Below are 23170 nucleotides of genomic sequence, written 5' to 3'. Positions count from 1 at the left end.
GATGCTTTGTTTTCCTGTATCATTTGAGGAACTGTCAGGTTTGTGTGCCTGTTAATTAGCAAGTTAGTGTTAAACATTTAAAATTAAGTACATTTCTGAAGTCATAATGTTGAGGTTGTTCATGAATGTAAACAGCGTCATAAATATTCAGCTCAGTTATTGGAAGAATAAAAGAGGACTTTCGATTGTTTTTTTATTATTATTTATATTAAAAATATCATAAACCTCTGATATGACTTGTTTTTTTAAATATTAAACTTCCAATCTATATCTGTTTTATGTTATTGTATTCCCTGTCCTAAAATATGTATTTCACTTTAGTTCTCCTAAATGTATCCTCTGATTTCCTTGCAACACATGCTGTGTATTTTATATTGTTTTTTGCTCTTGAGGTGCATTTAGCTCCATTTTGTTCACCTTATTTGCTTGGTTTTTATTGGTTCAATAAAGGTGCTTGTTTTTTTTTTAATTTATTTTAAAGTTACATACTTTGGACTCAAAAGTCAACATCATGATCCCCTTCAAACATTGACGATGATCTCAAAGGCAGTGGAAGGCCAGCAAGTTTCACTGTTTTCAGAACATGTTTTTTCAGCGGATGGTTCACTTATTTCAGCTCTTATCCAGAAACCGCAGTGATCATAAAAACTGTTAAAAGTAATTAATATAAATTTTCAACTCATGGTTAGAAAATATCCAGAGTGCTTAGTGTGCTCTTAAGAGTAATTTCCGATGGTCCAAAAATCCCTATTGAAACATTTCGGTGCAGCAAAAAAAATAACACAAACAAAAAAATCCCCCAAGAAATCTGTAAGTGGGCAATAATATTTAATGGCACTATACGCCATTCTCTCATGTGCTCTTTCTATAAAACTTAGAAGACCTTAAATGTTCGGGGATTATTTTTAATAACCTTGCTTTTAATAGCTTCAATCTAGCTTTAGAGTCCTACAAGATACAGAAACCACACTTGTTAAATGGACCAGTGAGCAACCCTTAATTGCCAACAGAAACATAGTTCAAGTTAGTTGTTTTAGACTCAGATGCAACATTGAGAACTTTTAGTCACAACATCCTCATCATCCAGAGTCCTGGATCACAATTAAAGACTTTGCTCTCAATATTACATCCATATGCCCCAGCTGGGCTGTTCCACTGGACTGTTTTTTTTTTTTTTTTCACCAAAGTGGTCCTGGTGCTAATGCTAGCACCTAGCTAGTATTGAGACCTAGATAGCTTGAACTCCCATCATTAGATCTCTACAAACGTTTCATTCAGTAAATGGTGTATCCTTATGTTTCATGGAGGTTCCCTCATGAAAAGACTTCAGGATTTATGTCAGTATCCCCACAGACATGCCCTAATATCACTGGTTTAACTTAGTAACTTTATTTCAAACAATACATGGTTTTCATAAGTAATTCACAATCAGAGCTAGCAGACCTCTGTCTGACATGCTGCTCAAACAGATTTAGCTTGTGGAGTGAGATTTATAAAGTCAGGGACGCCATCTGTGGATTCAGCAGGTGTGATCATTTACTCACAGCAATAAACAGTCCAATTACTCCATGTCAGGTGATATAGAATAATAGCTGGAAGGTCGGAGAAAGTTGAATCATGTTTTTAATGTTTATCTGAGTTTCTGTTTGTGTTCATTCTCAATGCTTAGGAGTTTTAAGGATCGGACTTAGAACAATTTGACTGCTTGTTGGACTCCATGAACCCAAAAACAGAATATCCGTACCGGAGTCGATGCTTCCAGTGATGGAAACAAAAAGAACTGGAGCTTAGAAAGCGCTAGCACCCGTTTAGCGCTGGAACTGACTTGGTGGAAAAACTCTTCGTAATTATTCATCCTCCATAACTCATCTAATTGGTGATGTACCTCAGGAATCATTCTCTGGTCACTTTCTGCTCTTCATTTATATATTTCCTTATGAATACATTAGATACATTATGTTAGGCCTACTTCTATACATAGTGCAGCATATTCTACTTGCCAAAAAGTCTCATATTATCTCATGAGATGAGTGATGGCTGTCTTTCACAAAAATCAACCAGTGAAACATTCCTAAATTCACTGAGGATAAAGTCAGATGCCATTCAGTCTGTTCCTTACAAACTTTGTTTAGTTTATCTTCACATTAAGCTCATTTTTTTAAATATTCATTTGATCATGCTATCAGTGTTTTTTGTCAAATTTCACCATATTTAGTACCTCTCTGTCTTTCGATCCTATTCATGTCTAGTTATAGTTTAGTGTTTCACTGAAGTTGGAATTTTCTCTGATTCCTTTTTCTTTCATTTCTTTTTTAAGACAAATGCATAGTGAGAATAATTATTAGCTGTGCTTGTGTGTTTAGGTGGAAAAAAAATAGTGCTGTCAAATTCAATCCCTCTTCTGCTTAAGTTGTTGTGTTAGTAATCGGACGCTAGACGGCGCTGTTGGTAAAGATCTGAGTTCTGACTTGAAGAGCCACCGAACTTAAAAAAAGCTTTACTTCTTGAAACCTTATTTTTAATACACATGAATTTATGTACATTTTTTGCAATAAAAGGACTACATGTGCAACTGAATTAACTTACTCAAGCAACTTTGTTTTTTAAAAGAATCCTACTGATTTATCCATATTAGTTTACAGCATATTTGATTAGCTTACTGTTAATATTCACATTAACCGGATAATAAATTCACCACAAACACTGTAAAAAGAATTTCAATGTATATTTAAAACTGAGATATTTAAATTTAACAACAAAATGTGTCATCATGTCTGTTTTACAGCTAAGCAGATCAAAATGGGTTTTAATAAACTTGTTTATTGCTACTAACAGAGGCCACATGCATTAAATATTAAAGTATTTAACCGATCTTAATGTGTTTGCTGCTTACATCAACAGTCAGCCAAGCTAAAGAAAGAGATGACTGATCTTCCATCTAACTCGGGTAATATCGTACAGTCAGAGGACGCAGAGACACAGACAGGTTGATCTAACCGTTTTTAGATCATCGCTGATCATGGAGTTGAACGGTGAGAGCTAATCCAACGACTGCTTCACACAGACTTTATTGCTGGTTAAACTAATAGAGCAGATGTCAACCAGCTCAGAGGTCAAAGGTCTGAAAGCTTCAGTTTAATGCAATGGTTTACGCCTCTTAAATCTTTCCTTTACGCCGTTCTATTGTTTTTCAGCTCCATTTAAAAAGAGGGAAATTAATTGCTGTTGTAGAGCATATCATCCAAGTATCTTCAGAGTAGTTGTGGGTGGCTCTCCAGTAGCAGTCAGTCTCGCAACGTATCTGAAGGAGCCTCTGGTTGAAGACTGCTTGCTTTATATTTTCAGGAAGAGATGGTTTGAACTTCTCTTTCTGCTGTTTGGTTCTGCTCTTCATCCACGAAGCCCAATTTGTCTATTTATTTATTTTTTACTCAGCTGGGATTTGGGGTCATAGTTCAGGTATTATTTGAGCTATTGAGATGCCAATTGGCTGCTCCCCGTTGTAAAAACAATACACTGTTGCCACGGTTACACATCATAACAACTGTCCGAGCAAATATCCTTCCAGCTGGACAGCATCCAAAACTAGAGGGATAAATTGTTCAAACATGCAACCAGCTTTTAAGTGTCCAATTAGTTTAATATGTTTAAGTGTGAAGAGAAAATTTGGATTTTGGTAAAAACAAAAGCCTCTTCAAGACAAAGCTCATAAATTTCTCATGTCACCAGACACACACACATTTGTATTTCTACCCGTATTAGGACTTTGCATGTATTGACTTCCATTCATTTTAGTAACTGTATTTATGCCTAACCCAGACAATTTCTTTAACCGTAACCATTACTAGTCTATTTCTGACACTAACTTTAACTTTAACCAAAACCTAATACCATTTCTCTAAACCTAACCCCTGACCCTAAACACTGAATCCCTGTAACGGTAAATATGCTACAACTGGTCCTAAATACAATAGCTAAACAAGTTCACACACACGCACACACACACACACACACACACACACACGGTGTTTTCCCTCCAACAAACTGCAGTCTAATTGATTCTCCCTTTAATTACATTCAGTCAGACACGACTTTCTTCTTCACAGGCATCAACACCGTCGGAGGCCTGCAGGCTTCCTCTCACACTGTGAGCGTGACACCGCCATCTTCTTACAGAAGAGCAAGTCGAAAATCCACTTTGATGTCAAACCAAAGGTCAAGATAATAAATGTTGGCTCAATTGATGGGTTGGCAGCGGTGGGTGGAGGGGGTTTCCAGCGTTGGTATTTGGATGAGTGATCCCCAAAAGACTTGATGAACTCTTACAGTCAGTCACGGCCCAACAGGAAATCAGCAGGAGTTCTCTTTGCATGAAAAGCTTGATCCAAATCTGCTGACCAGACTGGTTTGCGCTTTTTCTTCCTCTACATGTGCAAAGTCCTCCGTTTTCATTGGCACCTCTTGTGAAGACATGTTCAGGAATGCTTTAGGTGACCCCATGAAGCCAATGGTGATTCTACTTTGACCTCCCTTACCGTCCTGCTCACCAAACACTTTGAAAACTTAAACTTAGGTCCTCTTTCCAGCTGTGTTTGCCACATTTTCAGCTGTTTCAAACTTTTTAATACTATGACTGTAGATGTCTTTGCTGCATGTCTTCCCCCTTCTCCCTCTGCCCACGTCTTGTCTAATCTACAGTAAGTGGAGGCCACTAATGCCAGGAAAACCAAGACACGCAAAGTTCTGAACAATTTATTCAAACCGCAACATGCAAAATAAAACAATATGTAAAATGTAATACAGGGAAGAAAATGGTCATAAAAATGTATAAATTGAGAGTCATAAAAACTATGTAGGGACTCAAACAAAAGTCACAGAAAATATGAGTTTTAACAGACACTTAGATGAATTTATACCCTGAGCAGTGTTGATATTTAGTGGTGGATAAATATTCTGAAGATAAACACACATAAACACACCGTAGTCAGTTTGTTTTCCTGTCTTTCCCATTTTGAACAGTAGTCCCGCCTTACCCCCAAGTGTCATGTCACATTCTCAACCCAGGGAAACAAGAAAGCAATGGATTAATAGTTAGAATTTCCTAGATTTTTTTTTTTTTAAATAAAGTAGAAAGTAGCCAGTTACGTTTTTCTTTACAGGAATTTTCATCCATGTGATTTTCCTAAATCATCGTCATCATAATATTTAGATTTATGTCTTCCTGTGGTATTTTTTTTCCCCGCATTGAATAAATGCACTCAAATTAAGGGTTGGATTTTTCCACATTTCTCAGGATTTATTTTATGCTACTGTAATAAAACTCGGGGATGTCCTGGCAACGACTGGCAGCAGTAAACAATATTTGTAAAGTAACACCCACGATACGGTTAAAAATGAAATATGTCTTATCAACAGTATGCCAGTCATGTAAAAACACCTGTGCCTTCAAATGCTTGCACTTTTTTATGTTTTTTTTCCCTCTATGGTTTAGATGGAGTTCAACAGAAAATTGAAGGAAAATTACATTAAAAAAATAAACAGGAAACAGTCTAAGCACGAGCGTAAAACACACTCTTTGGTAAAACGATGGGAGGAATGGTTCCATTAAAAAAAAATAATAATAATAATAATAATTAGGAATTATGAAGTTATTATGGACAATTTCACATGTAAAGGAGCTTTGGTCGACTTACGCCAGAGAAAAGAAAACAAGGAGCAAACCCATCGCTTTTAGAATTAAGTAAACACAAACAAAGAGTTTGTTTGTCATTTATTCTTATTCCCTGATGGATGTTGACAGTTTTGACAATCATGACTTATTTTGTTGTCAGTTGAATTAATTATTGTTATGCTGCGCTGTCTGTCTGTCTGTCTCCCTGCAGTATAATAATTCATGTTCAATGTAAATAAACCAAACTCAAAATTGTAGAGAACTTTCACCTTATTAAAGCAACTCCACCTTTATAGGACTCCGTGAACTGACCTCAATTCCTGACGTCCTGTGGTGAGATTTTGCTTCAGCTGCAGCTGTAATGTACCTGCTATAAAAAGCTGCGATGAAACGCAGCAACTTGTAGAAAAACGTGTTTCCTGATGCAGAGGAGCTACATTGAGGCATTATTTTTTTTACTCATCGAACATTTTACTGGGGGAAAAAATTTGTTTATCTGAGTAGGGATGCCTGAAAACTATAAATTGTAAAAAAGAAAAAAAAAACATCAAGGAGAGAAAATACCTTAGTGATTCAATCAAATCTTAAGTTTAAGTTTTTTATTGTCAGAGAAGCTTTTTTTTTTTTTTTTTAGTTGCTCTGAAAAGTTCAGTAATGTTTGAATCTTAAGGAGTCCTGGAAAAGTCGCAATGTTACAAGTTTTTGTAAAAAAAAAAAAAAAAAAGTAATTTATTTCTGCTTTTAACAGCATCAGTCATCGTTGCATTGAATGTGTGTTTAATTTAACTTTCTGATCAGAGGAAAGTTTAACATGATTGTTATTTCTATAATTTTAATACACATTATAAATGATATTTGGATATAACTTAGAGTACTTCAATGTTTCTGTTTTTAAAATAAATACATATTTTATTGCAGAGACTCATAAGTGTAAATAAAGTTGTAGATATAACATTTTCAATCTTTCTTTTCCTAACAGTAGTAAGTTTTTTTAATGTTGTAATTTAGATTACAAGACAAATTAACGACACAGGAAAAAATATAAGACAATAGTACAGTAACTGAATATTTAATTTATTACTCTTACTAATTAGTACTCTTAAAAAATTAAGTACAATGTTGTACTGACCTAAAAATATGCTTAAGTTATAAAATCAACTGAAACAAATAAATAAATAAATGGATGTTTTCAGCTCCACAGGAAGCTGCTTTTTTGTTTTGGTTCATCTCAGTGAATACACACTCTTATTGAAATGTTAATTTATTTTATTAATTTTGTTTTTATAAGTGAAATTCATATCTATTATACAGTGGCTTACAGTGCAGAAAAAAATCCATTCAGTGTAAAGAAAAACAATAACTTTAAATAAATAAATACCAGTTTGTTTGTTTTTTGCTTTTTTTTTTAAAGGAATTTTTAGTGGTCAAATGTTGTTTGAATTTTACACAATTATTGGTGACACTGCTGACCTGACAGTCTTCCAGCAGAGAGACTCCACAGGGAGAGTAAAAAACACTAAAGGTGATTGCTAAAGAAGCTGCTGTACCCAGGTGTTTGCTCAGAAAGTTGAGTGGGAGGATAACGTGTGGTGGAGAAGGAATGAGAAGCTGCTTTAATGCCCATGTCGTCACTGTGACTAATTGGCCAGAAAACAAACATAAACCTCAGGAGTACGATGAGACACACCAGAACCAACACAAAGGACACCATCACAGCAACCTGAAGGCTCCTTAAGACCTCAGCAGAACCGCAGGCTGATCGTCTCTGTGTCACGCTGCACCGATGCAAGAATTCACGTAAAAAAGGGGCCGCCTGATTTTTAAAAGGTGGGATTTTTTTATTTCAGAGTCTCAGCCTGATGGATGGATGGATGGATGGATGGATGGATGGATGGATGGATGGATGGATGGATGGATGGATGGATGGATGGTCTGCGCATCACGACGGTTTCAGGGCTGCAGTAGTCCCTGTTGTTTGTGCGCCTTGTTTTTTTCTACCACATGTTTTCTTTCCACTTAATTTCCCACTGATTCGCTTTTATACAAGAACAGTCAGATTCATTAACAAGGACGTTTGTGGCTCAGTCTCCTAGTGGAGGACGTCCATCACTGACTGCTGGACAACTGCAGTGTTTGTGTAGGCCCTGGGATCAGTAGTGCTTATATCGAATTATATACTTTTCTTTATTTATTTACCTAATTTCTAATAAATTTTTCAAAAGTAAAAAAAGAAGCCTCCTTGATTCTTCAATTATTATTAAGTTTTGTGCATAAATTGCAAAAATATTTAATTTTTGGTTTAAAAGCAACAATTTTATCTACATTAGAATAAAGAATACACATAATGTCTACAAAGAGAAGGACTAAATTGTGTTTAATGGAACAGTTTTTTTTTTTAAATTACACACTAAAATATATTTAGTGTGTGAAAGAAATTACAAAAACGATAATAAAACTGAAAAAAGAACTGTTGTTGTGAACCTGAACGTGAAAACAAGTAATAAATCTGTTAAGATGAACCTTTTTGAAACTTATATAATTAAAGTAACTCCAGTCCTGCATTAGTTTTGATCAAAATTATTAGATGGACCATGTGGCTCCAGAGCTGCATGTTTCAGAACCCTGGTGTACTTGACATGACCACAAAATTACATTTATTCATCAGACATCATTTTGTGAACTGTGCTGTATTATGAAATTAGTCCATATGAATTACACTTTCTTTAACTGAATCACTGAAGCTGATTTTAATGACATAAAAATACGATGAAATGCATGTGTAACTGATTCAGAGCTAAATTTACACAGCTACACTGCTCACTTTAAATTTGTACAGGTGGCAGTAATTGTTCCAAATATTTTTTTTTTATAAATTATTATTGATCGTAAAGTTGCCTTTCAGTATTTTTTTTTTCTTCCTTGAACCTCTTACGTGGCAAATTTACTCCTCACTATGTCCAAGAAATAAAGATAACATAAAACCTAGCGTATTAATTAAATGTTCGGTTATATTTCGTGGGCCGATCAGGTGAGACCCCCTCAGACAGTGGGGGCTCGCTCGTGTCGCATCATCGCGGAAGCAAACACTCGTTAATAAACCCACGAGCCGATCACGCTCTGACGGAGCCACGGTCTCGTCCACGGAGAGTCGCGCGCACATTCGCAGTTCGCCTCTCCACGGGAGGACGGAGCCGCTCGGTTTATTTTTATTACATGCGCAGTCCCGTTCCTGAATCACTCGTCACCACGGCAACCTGCGTTCAAGTCCAGCATCCGCCACCGACACCGAGACCATCCGCTCCCGGGCGACGAGGCAGGAGATCCCCGCAAAGACACGGTAAGTTTTTCTCCCCTTTAAAAAAAAAAAATATATATATATATGTGCGGCACTGCGGCTGCTTGTTTGCGTAACCAAACGGGCTCGACCCGGGAGCTGAAGCGAGCCGGGTGGGAGGGGGGCTGCCACTGTGCAATAAGTTGCTGAAATGGGGCATATTTTTTTTATTTCGACTGACAGAGTCGCGTTGATAAATATCCTCTATTCACGTTTCTGAAAAGCATCAAATCTCTGCGTTTCTGCGAGGAATCAAGTGTTACTCTTATAGCTCCACAGGCTAAAAACTGATTTATTTCAACTCGTAGACCTTTACTACTGCGACTCGGTGTAATTATACAGATTATATATAGAAAGCCGGCTGTAAAAAGTCACACCGAGACCAATAAATGTGTTTTATCAGCTCCCCCCTTTTTTTCCCTGTCTCTGCTGCATGTCTTGTTGCAGCACCCTTCAATGCACCAAGTTCAGATATGCATGAGCAGCAAACCGTGAAGAACTTGACAGAAGGTGCCAAAAACACTCACCTATTCATAGCATTGAATGTATTCTCCCTCAGAAAGTTTTTTCAGCACTAGTGACCTTTCTTGAACAGTAAATTCGCATAAACAGAGAGGAGGAGAGGTGAGGCAGAGTCAGCTCAAGGTATATGAGAGTTAAGCGACTCCTTAGGTCCTCCACGCCACAAGGGGCCCCCAAGAGCACCAAGCTGGAGAGATAAAATATATAATTTTTAAAATAACATTGAACAATGCAAACTAAATGTTACTACACATGCAAAAATGAGTTCTATATTAATCTTATAGATGTATCGGTTACACTATTTAGAAATGGTATTAGATAGTTAGCAACCCTGAACAGGAGCACTTAGTTTACATACTTTAGAACATTAGATTCGTTTTCTTTCCTCTTTTTTTCTTTCCTTTGGTTTGTTATTTTGTTTGTATTTCCTTTTAACTCATGTAAAGCACTTTGAATTGCCTTGTTGCTGAAAATGTGCTATAAAATTACCTTACCTTACCTTAATGGTTGCTGCCACTGTTGGGCAAATATAATTAAACTTCCTAACATGTTTACTGTAAATTTAGTGTTTGTCAGCTGATGTTATTTAAATCAAAATACACGTTTTTTTTACTTAGTTTGTTCCTTCTGTAAGGTTAAAATCGTCAGCAATAACACTGGTAAGCTAATTAAAAGTAACACATTACAGTACAGTAGCTTATGAATGATAAGGAGTCTGATGTTGGTATGGAAATATGATTAGTGTCCCAAAAAGGTTTGTGCTGTCCATGAGGGGAAGACCCAGGACAGCACCGTAGCCCCTTCCATGTCCTTTAAAGCCGCCCCTGTGAGACTTACGTACTGATCCAACTTAAAATGTTTTTTGTTTATTCTGAAGAAAGATGACAAGTGAGAAGAAGATGTGATTCACAGCTCTCACAGAACTTGTTTGCAGCAGCAGAGTGTGGGAACACCGAGTGTTTGACAGCGGCACAGCTCATTTGTTAATCACAGATCCAGGATGATTCACCGTACCCACATTTCACTCCAACTGTGGGGGGGAGAAAAATGGCGGTCAGCAGCCAGATGACCACGCTAACCGCCCACTCGTCCACAACGATCTGCTCGTAACTTAATATCTCGAAATTATTGTTTCGTTGGACAGAAACGTCTCCTTCTGGTTTCGATGATTTGACGGCGTTCGAAATAACATCAAGTACTTTCAGCGTGCAAAGTCTGCTAAACAATATATTCCTGCATTTGAGCTTTTTCACATTTTGTCACGTTGAAGCTGCAGGCTTTGGTGTGTTTTACTGGGATTAAGTGGAGAGAAAATGATTGATGGTTTTCAAACTGTTTTGAAAAGGAAAGCCTTGAGGTGTGCATTTTGTATTCATCATGAAGACCCGTGAACACAGCAGAGAAAATTGAGAAGGTTAAAATAATGTTAGTTTCTGAAACAGTGGAGGTCCATCATCCAAATGTTTATCTTTGCCACCATGCAGTTGGAGTTTAAGACGCCGTCATACACCTGCACTGGCAGCACTGTGAGGATCATGTTCTTTGATTTCTCCAGTGAATTTAACACATTTCAGCCTGATCTGGTCTGTGAGAAACTCCAGATGACGCAGGTGGAGGCCTCAACAATCACCTGGTTCTATGACTACCTCACAAGCAGACCACAGTTTGTGAGACTGAAGGACGGTGTGTCCAACCAGGTGGTCAGCAACACAGGTGCACCACTGGGTACTGTGCTCTCACCGTTCCTTTTCACTCTCTACCCTTCAGGCTTCCAGCACAAGTCTGAGTTTTGCAAATACTTAGATGACTCTGTAGTTGACAGGTGTATCAGAAATGGACAAGAGGCTGAGTGCCGAGAGCAGGTGGACCGATTTGTGTCATCTTAAATGTGAACAAAACAAAGGAGATGATTGTTGATTTCAGGTGAAACAGGGTTCGAGCAAACCATCATGGGAGAAGAAGTGGAGGTGGTTGAGGAATATAAATGCCTCAGTGTTCGTCCTGGCAACAGACTGGACTGGTGAGGCCGTCTATAAGAAGGGACAGAGCAGACTGGATTTCTTGAAGAAGATCCTTCAAAGTTTTGATCTTCTATCAGTCTGTTGTTAAGAGCATCATCTCTTCTGCCAACATCTGTTGGGGCAACAACCTGATATAGTAGTCTGGTTCTGTTCTGGGAACGAATCTGGAACCTCTGGAGAGGATGATGCAAAGAGAGATTCTTCATAAGATCAAAAAAATTATGGACAACCCTGATCATCCGGTTCATGAGACTGTCGTTGATAAGCTATTGCTGCACTCCCCACCCTCAGCCATCAACATCTGCAATAACTCTTTGAAGAACCTTGGATAATAGGAGGTACAACTACATCTAATTTCCCTTTGGGATTAATATTGTATTCTTGAATTTGAATTAAAATGAATTACTTAGAGATTTTTATCTAACCTGATTCATTTCACTCCATATGACAATTAATGGCACTTCATGAACAAAGGGATGCATGCTACAGTTTTGTCAGATTTGTATTGGTAAAAAGCTGTGAAAACCACAAGTGGTTTTCTTTCCACTTCACAACAATGCAGTACTTTGTGTTGGTCTGTCACCTCCATTAAACACAGATGCTTGCGACCGCAACGTGACAAAGAGGAACCAAAGTTCACGCGGTATCATAATCCCGTCGTGAGGCACTGCATGTCTCCAACAAGCACTATGTTCACCGTCATGGCGACGGGAAGCTCCAGTATCTGGTCCTGCGTCATTAAAAGCACATTTCCTGCCCTTGGTGGACGGCAGCTCTCTTCCTCCTGCTTCGTGTATCATGGCTGTGAGTCACTGGCGTCATTGGGCCAGTGGGTTCCTCGGCTGGGGGAAGGTGCTGTGTTGCACTGTGTGAATGAGATAAGTGGCTCATCTCCTCTCTCCGCTATTAGATGATCATTTGATGAAAAAAACAGAAATGGAATCACTATCAGAGAGAGAGAGAGAAATACATTGAGGATAAGATATTATAGGAAAAGATGCGGCGAAGGATCATGAATCACTCGCTAGTTATGAAACATGTTTACTTCCTCAGGTTGTTTGAGTAGGAAGGAAGAGCAGGTTGTGCTGTCTGATGGTGTTTGTCTCAGGCTGTATGACTTTGAGTTTCACCGAGTTATTAAACATGCAGTCGTTGGAACCATGGCTTCATATAGAAGGTTCTGCTACATGGACGACTCCGCCAAAATCCCAAGTCCAACAGTTCATCGAGCTCTTCATTACATCGTTATATAACAGTGCTCACTTACAGCATTCTTACTCAGTCTGTCCACATTTTATCAGGTTACATTCATGAATAAATTCTAAATTCTATTTAGGTTTGGACTTTGACTGGGCCATTCGAACACAGGAATTCGCTTTGTAACTCTCGGCTGATGTGGTCTCAAGACTTTGGCAGCTTATAACAGGTTTTTCTCCAGTATTTAGCTCCGTCCTTCTTTCCATCAGCTCTAATTATCTTCCTTGTCTCTGGTCTATAAAAGCCTCTTCACACACTGCTGAAACACAAACTCTTACCAAATCTTTTTGCTCTAGTTTATAATGTAAGTGTCTTTGTATTTGCACTAAATGCTCAGATTTAGTTCAAATCTAAGACAAATAAGCTGTTGTCTTATTTTTGTTTTGAAAAAAGACAGAACTTACATAGAAGTAACTTTTAAGCACAGTATAAGAGTTTGTTTGAAATTAGTAATTTCTTAATATTGATGAAAAAGTGCAAAAATATAAGTAAAACAATCTTTCAGTGGAACAAACCATTTTTCCTAAAATAATGGGCCCAAGTCATTTTTTTTTTTTTTTTTTTTTGAAAAATTGAGATATATATATTTTTTGTTTTACTTAAATTATCTTTTGGGGAAAAAGTTAAGCCGTTATGCTAGGAAGGTGACAGTGTTATAAGTTACATGAAAAAAATATCTTGTTCCACTGAAAGATTGTTTCACGTATAACTAGTACTTTTTCTTGTTTGGACTTGCTGGTTTCTGTTATTTCCTTGCATTGATGTCTTATTTGTACTTTCCCTTATCCTAGTTTGTTCCCTCTGTTAGTTAAATTATTATTCAGATTCTTGGATTTGCTCTCTTGTTTTTATCTTCCAGATCTAGTTTATTTGTTTTTGATTTGCTCCGTCTGCTCTTAGTTCATTTAGATGTTGTATTATTTAGATCCTGTGTTTAGTTCATTTCTTCACTTTTGTTTTGCTGCTTCCCTTGTTTGTTCTCCCATTCAGCCATTCTCTCGCTTCCTCCTCGTCTCTCAGCCTGTTGTTGATCAGCCACCGGTTGTCCGTCCACTGATCAAACTCGCCAGTATTTAAGCTCCATTTTGTCAGTTTCATTCTGCTGTTGTCTCTCTTGTGGTCTGGTCTTTGTAACTCTCGCCTTTATTAAATCTACTTTCATCTGACTGTCTGTACTTAGGTCTTCATCTTACACCATCTATGACAGATTAACTAGTTATTAACTTAAAACAAGCTCCTATAACTTGCTGAAAAGTTACTTTTAAGTGTTCTAGGCAATGTGCCACATTTTCCACCCCAATATAGCATTGTACATGAAACAGTTCAACCTCATCTGACCAGAGAGAGAGAGTCTTCCTCCACACGTTTGCTGTGTCCGCTACATGGTTTTTGGCTAACAAGTTTGTATTTTTATGACTTATTTTTAACAATGACTTTCCTCTGAGATCTGCAGCTCCTCCAGTGTTACTATGGACCTATTTGTTACTCTGATTAATTCTCCCTTAAAAGTGTTTTCTTTTTCTTTCCATTTCACGGTGTCTTGGTCTGTCACATTTATTGGTTTTCACCGTGACAGAATGTGGCAAAGTTTAGGGAGTATTAACGCTTTTGCGAGGCTTTAACACGTGTCAACGTCTGCAAAGGTCGGACAGATGGCAGCTGAGGAAATATTCAAAACTTCACATCTGTGAGCTGAGACTGAGGATTCTGCTTTTAGTCATAAATTATTTCTGTTGTTGATTAAGTTTAACAGCAAAAGTGACAGGAACGAAGCCAAAACAGCTACCTGTGTGGACATAATGCAGCTTTTTAAAAGAAGTATTTCAGGAGATTGCTTGATATTCACTGAAAACTCTGAGAGAGCAAGACTCAGCCCTGATTGCTACGTGAAAATAACCTATAAATCAACATGCATGCTTCCAAATATTTCCACCAGCAGCAGACCTTTCATGAAGCTTTCGCCTGAGAAAGACAGAAAACTCCCCGTTCAGTCCACTTCCTCCAGAAGATGTAACAACTCTGTCTGTGTGCCTGGAATTTACATCAGGATTAAAGCTTTGGCACAAAACTGCTGCATTTCTTCTCGACTGTGATGAACAAAAATGGCTGCTTTCCCTTTGTTCATGACGCACAGGAAGTTGCCTCGGCCTGCTGGCGTGAGGAAACCGTGATGGTTAGTCAACATGCCATTGACACTGGAATTACTTGGAAACACTAAATTAATTTAGACTCGATTCTGTTCATTTATATGGTGTCAGTTTATAATAAAAGTAATTTCCGTTTAAGCCAATAAATTACAACACGGCGTTTTTGAAATTCTCTCTACCACAGTTGGATTTGTTTTGCTCAGTTTTAAGTAAATCATCCATCAACCACACTTTTATTTTATTTTATTTTATTCTACCAAAAATAAATGGTTTATATTATCTGCTTAAATCCTGTGGTTTTTGCGACAGACCACGCCTTTATATTCTGCTTCCAAGACTGTCTTTTACATGACAGGGTTTCTCAAGGTCTTTGACTGCTTTTCCCTTAAAAAAAAAAAAAACTTTAGAAGATCCCATAAATCTGAATAGAAAATGAAAGGAATTGTTTTTTTTCTTTAATTTAAAACTTCTGAATTGTTCAAAATTTATACCTGTGTGTGGTTCATGAAATTTAACCAAAAATGTAGTCAGAGTTAAGTTAGGATTTAACAATACATTTTGAGTTCATTCAATATCTTTCCTGATATTAAAATGTGTTTGATGTTCAAAAATGTTTAAGTATGATAAAAGCAAGAGACACAAGTAATCGGTAAGTGGACAGTATTGTGGCAAACTTACTATTAATTTTTAAGACTTCTGTCTGTTTTTCCTGACGGTAGCTTGCTGTTAGCCTTAGCATGCTGCTGAAACACAAAGTTCACTAAAGCAGATATTATGGTACCAACTTGTATCAGTTTATCATTTATTTCCAACATGAATCCAAACATGCAGCTATGCTTGTCAATAAACTTACATCTTGCTCCTGCTGACAATGTTTTTACGTAAAGAAGTTTGCTAACGTGAAAGCTAGCGTTAGCTTGTTTACGACACAATACAATATTTCTTCATTTTCAGAGCAAGTCCAAACTTTGTCTTGTGTTGCACGACAATTGTTTACATACAGATAGCGACAGAATCAAAAGTAAACATGGTGCAATGAGCAGATGATTATGTTTAGCATTAGGATATATAGATGTACAAAAGATTTTCTCAGCTTAACCTTATAAACCCTGGAGCGCTATATCTGTGGCTAAAGATGTGTGGTTAAAGGAATGTTAAAAGCTAATCTTACCATTTTATTAGGAAGATTTATGAAGTTTTTCGACTGGTTGGTCGACAATCTTTTGTGTGCGCTCTGTTTTAATATGACTTGTTGATCATTTGTTTGTGATAGCATACTGTGGTTCCAGTTAAATACTTGTAGAAAAGTGTAAAAAAATCATAAAGTTAGCACACTGCTTTTAACAACATAATATTTAATGAATATTGTTTCAGCTGTTATATCTGAGGATAGAACAGGTGACATGACACAGATGGTTGGGGGAAATCACTGATATGCTAGCTCAGCATCATATTCTCCATGTCTCTTAATATAGTTTTGCAAGCCATGCTCACTGGCCTACCGAGATGAAACGATATCACTGGGCGATAAATTGTCCCAGAAGTCATTGCAATAAACGATAATATTGTTGTTTGGAGACCATTTTCAAGTATCTAATGATAATAAACTTTAAATTCTAATGGAGATTTAACACTGGAACTGAAAGACATTTGAAATATCCAAAATAAATAAACAGAACAGAAATATTAAACAAAATGGACACTGACATCTCTGTAAACTAAATTGTTCTTCAAAATAGGAATAGTTGAGACCAACGCAGCAGACTGAAGACTTTTGTCATCCAGTTTAGTAGAAAGAGCAAAAGGAGTAAAACAACAAATCATGCAAATAGAAATTAAATTTGTTTTAATTTATCATGCAATTAATTGATTTATTGCTAATTGTGACTTGCCTACGTCTGTGTGAAAATATCTGCAGAGGAGCTGACAAACTCACAGAAAGTACACCAGCAGCTGGTGCTGAGCTTCATCTGTGAATCTGATCTGATTCTGTTTTCTGATTTGCATAATATTGCCATATTACGTTACTTTCTTGTGTTTTTGTGTGTGTGTTTGTTCTGCATTTGGATGAAAAGCTCACAAACCGAATCAGGCTGACCTGAGCTTTGCATCCCTGTCGGTTAGATCTGTTCAGGCCATTCCAGGCAGCTGAGCAGCCATGGTGAAGCTGGGTAGTAATCTCTCTGATAAGCTGGAGAAGCAGCCGTCTGCAGATGACGGCTTCGATAACATCCCCCTCATCACGCCGTTGGAGGTCAGCCAGCTCCAGCAGCCATTGGCTGACAAGGTAGGTCCAATCCACTTAGCGACGGGTTCCCGTCCGGGCACAAATTGTCCGTGGTTTCGATTTGGCTTCTTTTCTTTTAAGAAAATCTCATTTTGCTATGAAATAAAACAAACAGATTAGCAGTCGATACAGAAATTCTGGGACAAATATGAATACATTTCCCACCAGTACACTCACCGTCCCTTCATAAGGCCGCTATACGCTGAGCTTGGTGTGTTTAGAGCTCCTTTCCCTTCGTCCCAGCTGAAAACCTTGGCATCAGCCCACACAACATAAACACTGCTGTGAATGCATAATGAAAGCAGAAAGCCTTCAGTTTGTAGTTGGATGATGCATTTAGTTCTGCAAAACGTTCCACTGATGTGGAAGCTGGTCTGGAAACATCATGAAAACACTCTACAGTCCCCAAACGTCCTCTTAAAGGGCGGCAGTAAAACTGATTGCTTTTGCAAATGTGCTCTGTTTGTTTTACAAGTTGGAAAACAGAGATTCAGATCGCTGCTGGATACATCATAGTAACCCTAGAGCTGAACGAAAGAGGGAAATTCGCCCTTGGAGATGAACGGAGGTTGCGGTCGTTTTCCGCACCGCTTAGTTTGCTCCCTCATCTCGTCTCCAGGTCATCGTGAAGACGAAGACGCAGTTTCAGCTGAAGCAGCAGCAGAGGAACAGGCTGTACGTTCCCAACATCAAGAAGCTGAACATCAACTTCTACAATGACGTCTCAGATAAAGTTAAGGTACAGCATCGCATGTCAGGAAGCAGAAATCTGATTATACGAGTGTCTGGGTGTTTACTGTTTAAGCTTAAATCCCTGAATAAAAAGACGGGTTGAGGTTTTCTAAATCAACATGCGCAACTTATACATGCACTCTGTTTCTGCGTTGCCCAGATCACAGGCCTGATCCTCATCACGCTGGCGTTTTTGACCAGCCTGCTCCTCCTCCTCATGTACAAAGCCATGTGGTACGACCAGCTCACCTGCCCAGAGGGGTTTGTCCTGAAGGTGGGCTCAACAACTACATTCAATTATTTACTGACAAAACATACAATCAAAACCAGTTACACCGAAAAAGAAAAAACCCTTACAACCTTTGTTCAAAGTTATTGTCCATCTGAACAAGGCAAAATGTAATAGATGCTTTATGTTTTTATGTTTTTTAGCAGCAGAGTTGTTTCATAAACATCCAACACAAATATCAATCTGTTGACAGAAACATTGGGTCAGAGGTACTTTCTACAGGAAAAACACAGAGTAGTTAATGACCTCCATCAGTGGTTTCATCCAGGAAGGAGATAGATGAATAAAGTGACTCAGTTGATCTCCGTTTAATCCTTGATTTTAAAAAGATGTGTAATAAAAACCAGAGAGTTGTAGAATTACTCATCTGGAGGAAAAAAGAAGACAGACACTGCATTTCCATTACAAATGTGCGTAAAATTTTGTCTTCATCTTTCTAATGTAAAAAACCCCCCACAATTTCGCAGTTGCTGTGTTCCTATTAAATAAGAAATGGAATGAAGTACTCACGTGAATAACCTTGTTTGTGCAATACGTCTTTACAATTCAATCACAGTGATGGCTGTAAACAGTTACTTGAGATTATAGTCATAATTCATCATCTATCAGCCAACCAGAGGAGACGTTGGCGTCTTATTCAGGTGTTGCAGCAACAGGAACAGGCTCTTTATATGTACCCAGCGTTTGAGGAAATTATAGTTGGTGATTTTACAGAAGAGCTGGGGATCCAACACATTCAAAAACAGCTTTACTGTTATCCTCTTACCACTTCCTGTCATCTTCTTTGTCGATTTCGCCAGTAGTAACATCCGTCTGTTGATCATCTGACTCACATGACGTGAAAAATATATTTCCACTGCAGTTCTGCAAAGTACATCTATTTCGTTACGGCCGAAAAACCACCTCATCTTAGTGAAAAAATGTTTTAGAATAACGTGAGATTTTTTTAAGTCGCTTTGTTTCCATTAAGTAAATTTATTTTCATGATGTTTGTTTAATGGGAATGCAGCTACTAATAAAAGTGTCACTTGAAGAGGCAGTCACACCACGTGATTTTTTTCCAGAAAAGTTTGATGCTACTTGATATCTGTCTAAGGTCTTTATTTGTGAGTTTAAGATCTTTATAGGTTTACCAAGCAGTGCCTTAAGTAGAAATGCCTTCCTACGTCACATTCTTGTAATCTAACAAAAACGGTGTCAGATGTTTGTGCTGGGTTTGTGCTGGTTTGTGAAGCAAAAACATTTGTTGGCCACCTTAGTTTTTAAAGTCTGAATGGTTATCCAAAGGTTACCGTCTCCATGGTGATAACAAACGTCATTATTCCTAGTGATCGCCAATGCTGATTTCTGTGGGAAAAATAATGATAATTATAAAAGCTCAAGTGAAGGTCAACCAGGCAACATCTCAGCGCCCACTTCACTGGTTCGTACTGAAAATAATTTTGTTTTGCCACCGTAATTTAAAACACGTTAAAGCATAAAGTTCCTCCAAATGTCAGGCACATCACAGTTTTTTTTTCCTTCTTCTTTTATACTTTCTCTCTGAAATTATGTTGGCACAAGCAAAATTTTTTCCCAAACACTTCCAGGTAATGTTAAAGGTTCGGTTATACTTTGACACACAGTTAAACTTAAATTAATATCTTAAGGATAGCAGGACAGACCTAATGTTTTTCTACAAAAAGCTACACTTACCTACCGCAAATGTTTAAGCTTTGTTATGTCAGATTGGAAGAATATTGTATGATTGGGGGCGGTTTTGGTTGTAGTGGCTTGTTTCTCGTCACACCCTCAGAACCGTCACTTCAGAGAGATTCCTTGAAAACTGGGGCTGGGAACCTAAACTCATTATCTCCCAGCGACACCTTGGAGGCATCGTGCACCACGCCAGCACTGCCATGCATGTTAAGCTAAAGAGCCTGTCACGCAGAAGCAAACCACAGGGTGGGTTTGCTTCTGAGACAGAGGGGGGAAGGGAGCGATGGATCCTGCTTTCTGGTCAGGCACAGATTGGGATGCCTCCTGTGAATCAGAGGGGTCTTTAATTAGGACTCAGCATGACTAAACTGTGATTAAAGGCTTAACAGTGGGTGGGGGGCGAGGGGAGGGTGTGAGGAAGAGGAGAGGAGGTGGAAGGAGGAGAGGACCTTTGGCAATGCTTTTGAAGTTGTTGCAGGTTACAAGTTTGGCTTTTTTCCCGTTAATACATTGTCTGAGACATTAAAAGGAATCAAAGAGGCATATGGTTTAGTGAGCTTTGGAGGTCAATAAATCCATCATTTCACACACTTTTCTGAGCAAGTCTTACATTTAGGTTGTTGTTAGGCTTATGAGACAGTCAGTGTGGCTTAAACACAGGTTTTATTTATTGTTTCTGACATTGAATAACTTGACGGGAAAACAATGTAGAGTATACAGGCCTGTGAATTCTTTGTCTCACCTTTTTGGAGTGTTACATTATATTTCATAAGGGCTTCCAAACATACTGGTTGCTTGATTAGATTACATGTGATGGTGATCTTCAAGGAAAAACAGGAGACATAAATAGTAAAAGTGTTGTGAATAAATACCCTCCCCCCACAGAATTTCTTTATTTTTGCTTTTTATCAAACTTAAATGTTCACCAAAGCAATCGCTAAGATAACCTGCGTAAAAAAAAAATATTAAAGGAAAGGGAGAGATAGCTACAGGTGTCATGATGTCATCATTTAATATCATGATTACTGTGTGCAAATTGATAGCATTTACATTTTAATGGTATTATTAAAATATCTACAAAATATACCAGTCGTAACTGGGTCCTAAAGCAAACAAAAGTGTTTCTTTCTTTACGCTACAACAGCAGAAGCATTGCACCCCCGCAGCTCTGGAGATGTACTACACCGAGCAGCAGCAGCAGGACGGGGAGGAACCAGGCGCCCGTGGCAGTGCCGGTACCGGGCTCTACGCAGCTCTCAGCCACCTCAACCAGGTCAAGAGGACTGGGCCTGGGTTGATGTCGCAGTGGTTACCAGTAATCAGGCAGGAGCCCGAGGAAGCCAAAGAAAACACCGAGCCTCTAAAAGAAGACATGGAAGGAGAGGATTGAAGAATAAAATTGAGAAATACAGCCGAACCAGCTGGAAATGATGGCGTGAAGATGTATGTGCATGTATTTATACTTGTTTTCTGCAGGTATTGGGGACCATAACCTGACTACCAACTTAGGAGGACCTGTTTTTATCAGAGCAAATAGCCTAGGGAATAGGAGATTTCTTTGGGAAATCTGATTTGATTACTGGTATGATTCTTTAATTTAAAATAGCATTAGGTCTGTATTTGTATTTTTGTGTGAATTATCCAAATCTTTAAAACTACACAGTCTATTAAAATCTGCAACGTCGGGTGAAATCGTTGTGTTTAGAGACAGGAATGGGGTTCACTTTTAGAGCGCGACTCAACATGGATTTAAACAAAGTTTGCCATTTTGCATTCTATATTTGCATGCGCTCACGTAAAAACCCCAAATGCCATCATTGCCTACAGACAGATATGCAGTGTATGCGTATTTGCGTTCATGGTTTCATGTGTACATACCTACACTGCATAATGTGCACTTATGTGTGAGAAAGTAGAAGGTGAAAGCAAGGAGGTGGCGTGAGATTTTGGGGGTGAGAAGTGAATCGAACACGCTTCTAATCAGATTGCTGCAAGTCGTTGACATCTTGTGATTCGTTCATTAGTCTTAGAGCAGAATGCTTAAAGTAATAAATGACTGTGCCCTGCCCAGTTTTAATGTTGCGATATTTTAATTTCATGCTAGATTAGGCATAAATTACATTTTTGTACTGTTTGAATCGGAGGAAATTTTAAAATATTGTTTTGGATTTCTTTTGCAAACCACTCTACTTTCTTTTTAAAAGTTAATTGTTGTAAACATGTGAAGGGGATCTGATGATTCCAGAGCCATAAATCAATTTAATTTGAACAATCTTATGTTACAGATTGATATAAGCTTCTTACAGTATTGTGAATGTAGCCATTTATGTGTTACTGCTGACAAAACTTACATCTCTACAACACTGTATCTTTATGTGTGTTGGCTAGAAGTAAACACAATGCAGGAAAGTGCCACCATTGTTTTTGCTTCTTTTGGTGTTTAATTTTCCATTAATTTTCAGTTTTTCTCAGAATATTACCTTTGTTTTCATTAATGCTTAGAATAATACCCACAGTGTTGCATCACATGAATGTGTAAAATAGCAGCTTTTATCTCATAAATAAATGTTATTCATGGGTATTATGCTTGCACTGAAAGATTCACTTGATTAATTTATCACACATTAATGTTTTCTCTCTTGAAAAATAGTGTTTTGTAAATAGACATGTTAGTGTAAAGGACGTCATTCAAAGTCAATCTTAATATTGTTTTTCAAGAAATAAACAGCACTTGATTGACAAAATTGTTGTTTCGTATTGCTTTGTTTGCCACAGATTTTCCCTGTAAAGTCTGCTCTGTTACAAACCAAATATAAATAAAGTGTTGTATTATTTTTGCAATAAGCAAATTCTACTTCGTTTACAGCTCCATCCATCCAAACTTTTAAAAATAGATCTATCACATTAATATGTTTCTTATCTATGAACATCCTGAAAAAATTTGTTTATTTTTGCTGATTAATAAAATAAATTATGGTTGTAACACCTTTATCTAAACATGCTTGAGTCAAATGTCTAAAGTTGGTGTCTGATGGAGTTTGTGTTGTTGTTTCTATCAACAACACAAATACTTTGGCATTCTGTGACAAATCAGTGGAATGGGTGCAGTCTAAGAGATAGTAGCTTTTATATTCTGCTGCTGATGGTAAAGTGCACAATTTAATTTAAAATGAAATTCCTTCCTGGTGGTTTGTCTTAATTGAGTGGTGGTG

General features: G+C 37.7%; 1 protein-coding gene across 2 annotated transcripts; it reads left to right on the top strand.

Annotated features, from left to right (window-relative positions):
- Nucleotides 1-8777: 8777 nt before the first annotated feature.
- On the top strand, nt 8778-22702 carry caly (calcyon neuron-specific vesicular protein). 2 transcript variants are annotated; one of them, XM_016679447.1, is made up of 5 exons: nt 8778-9008; nt 17045-17239; nt 17859-17978; nt 18132-18245; nt 21103-22702. In XM_016679447.1, exons 2-5 carry the CDS (start codon nt 17111-17113, stop codon nt 21346-21348), a joined length of 609 nt encoding a protein of 202 aa, XP_016534933.1. In that variant the 5' UTR covers nt 8778-9008; nt 17045-17110; the 3' UTR covers nt 21349-22702. The 2 variants fall into 2 exon arrangements, with proteins under 2 accessions (XP_016534933.1, XP_007567703.1); XM_007567641.2 differs by having other exon boundaries at nt 8780-9008; nt 17077-17239.
- The last annotated feature ends 468 nt before the right edge of the window (nt 22703-23170 follow it).

Source organism: Poecilia formosa, unplaced genomic scaffold, assembly GCF_000485575.1.
Source record: "Poecilia formosa unplaced genomic scaffold, Poecilia_formosa-5.1.2 Scaffold211, whole genome shotgun sequence".
NCBI lineage: Eukaryota > Metazoa > Chordata > Actinopteri > Cyprinodontiformes > Poeciliidae > Poecilia > Poecilia formosa.
Note: the sequence above shows the minus strand (reverse complement) of the source record. Positions and strands in the feature narration are given on the sequence as shown.

Coding starts and splice junctions, on each gene's coding strand:
- caly (XM_016679447.1), top strand. CDS start 17,111: ATGGTGAAGCTGGGTAGTAATCTCTCTGATAAGCTGGAGAAGCAGCCG. Junction 17,240..17,858: donor AGCAGCCATTGGCTGACAAG/GTAGGTCCAATC, acceptor TCTCGTCTCCAG/GTCATCGTGAAGACGAAGAC. Junction 17,979..18,131: donor ACGTCTCAGATAAAGTTAAG/GTACAGCATCGC, acceptor TGCGTTGCCCAG/ATCACAGGCCTGATCCTCAT.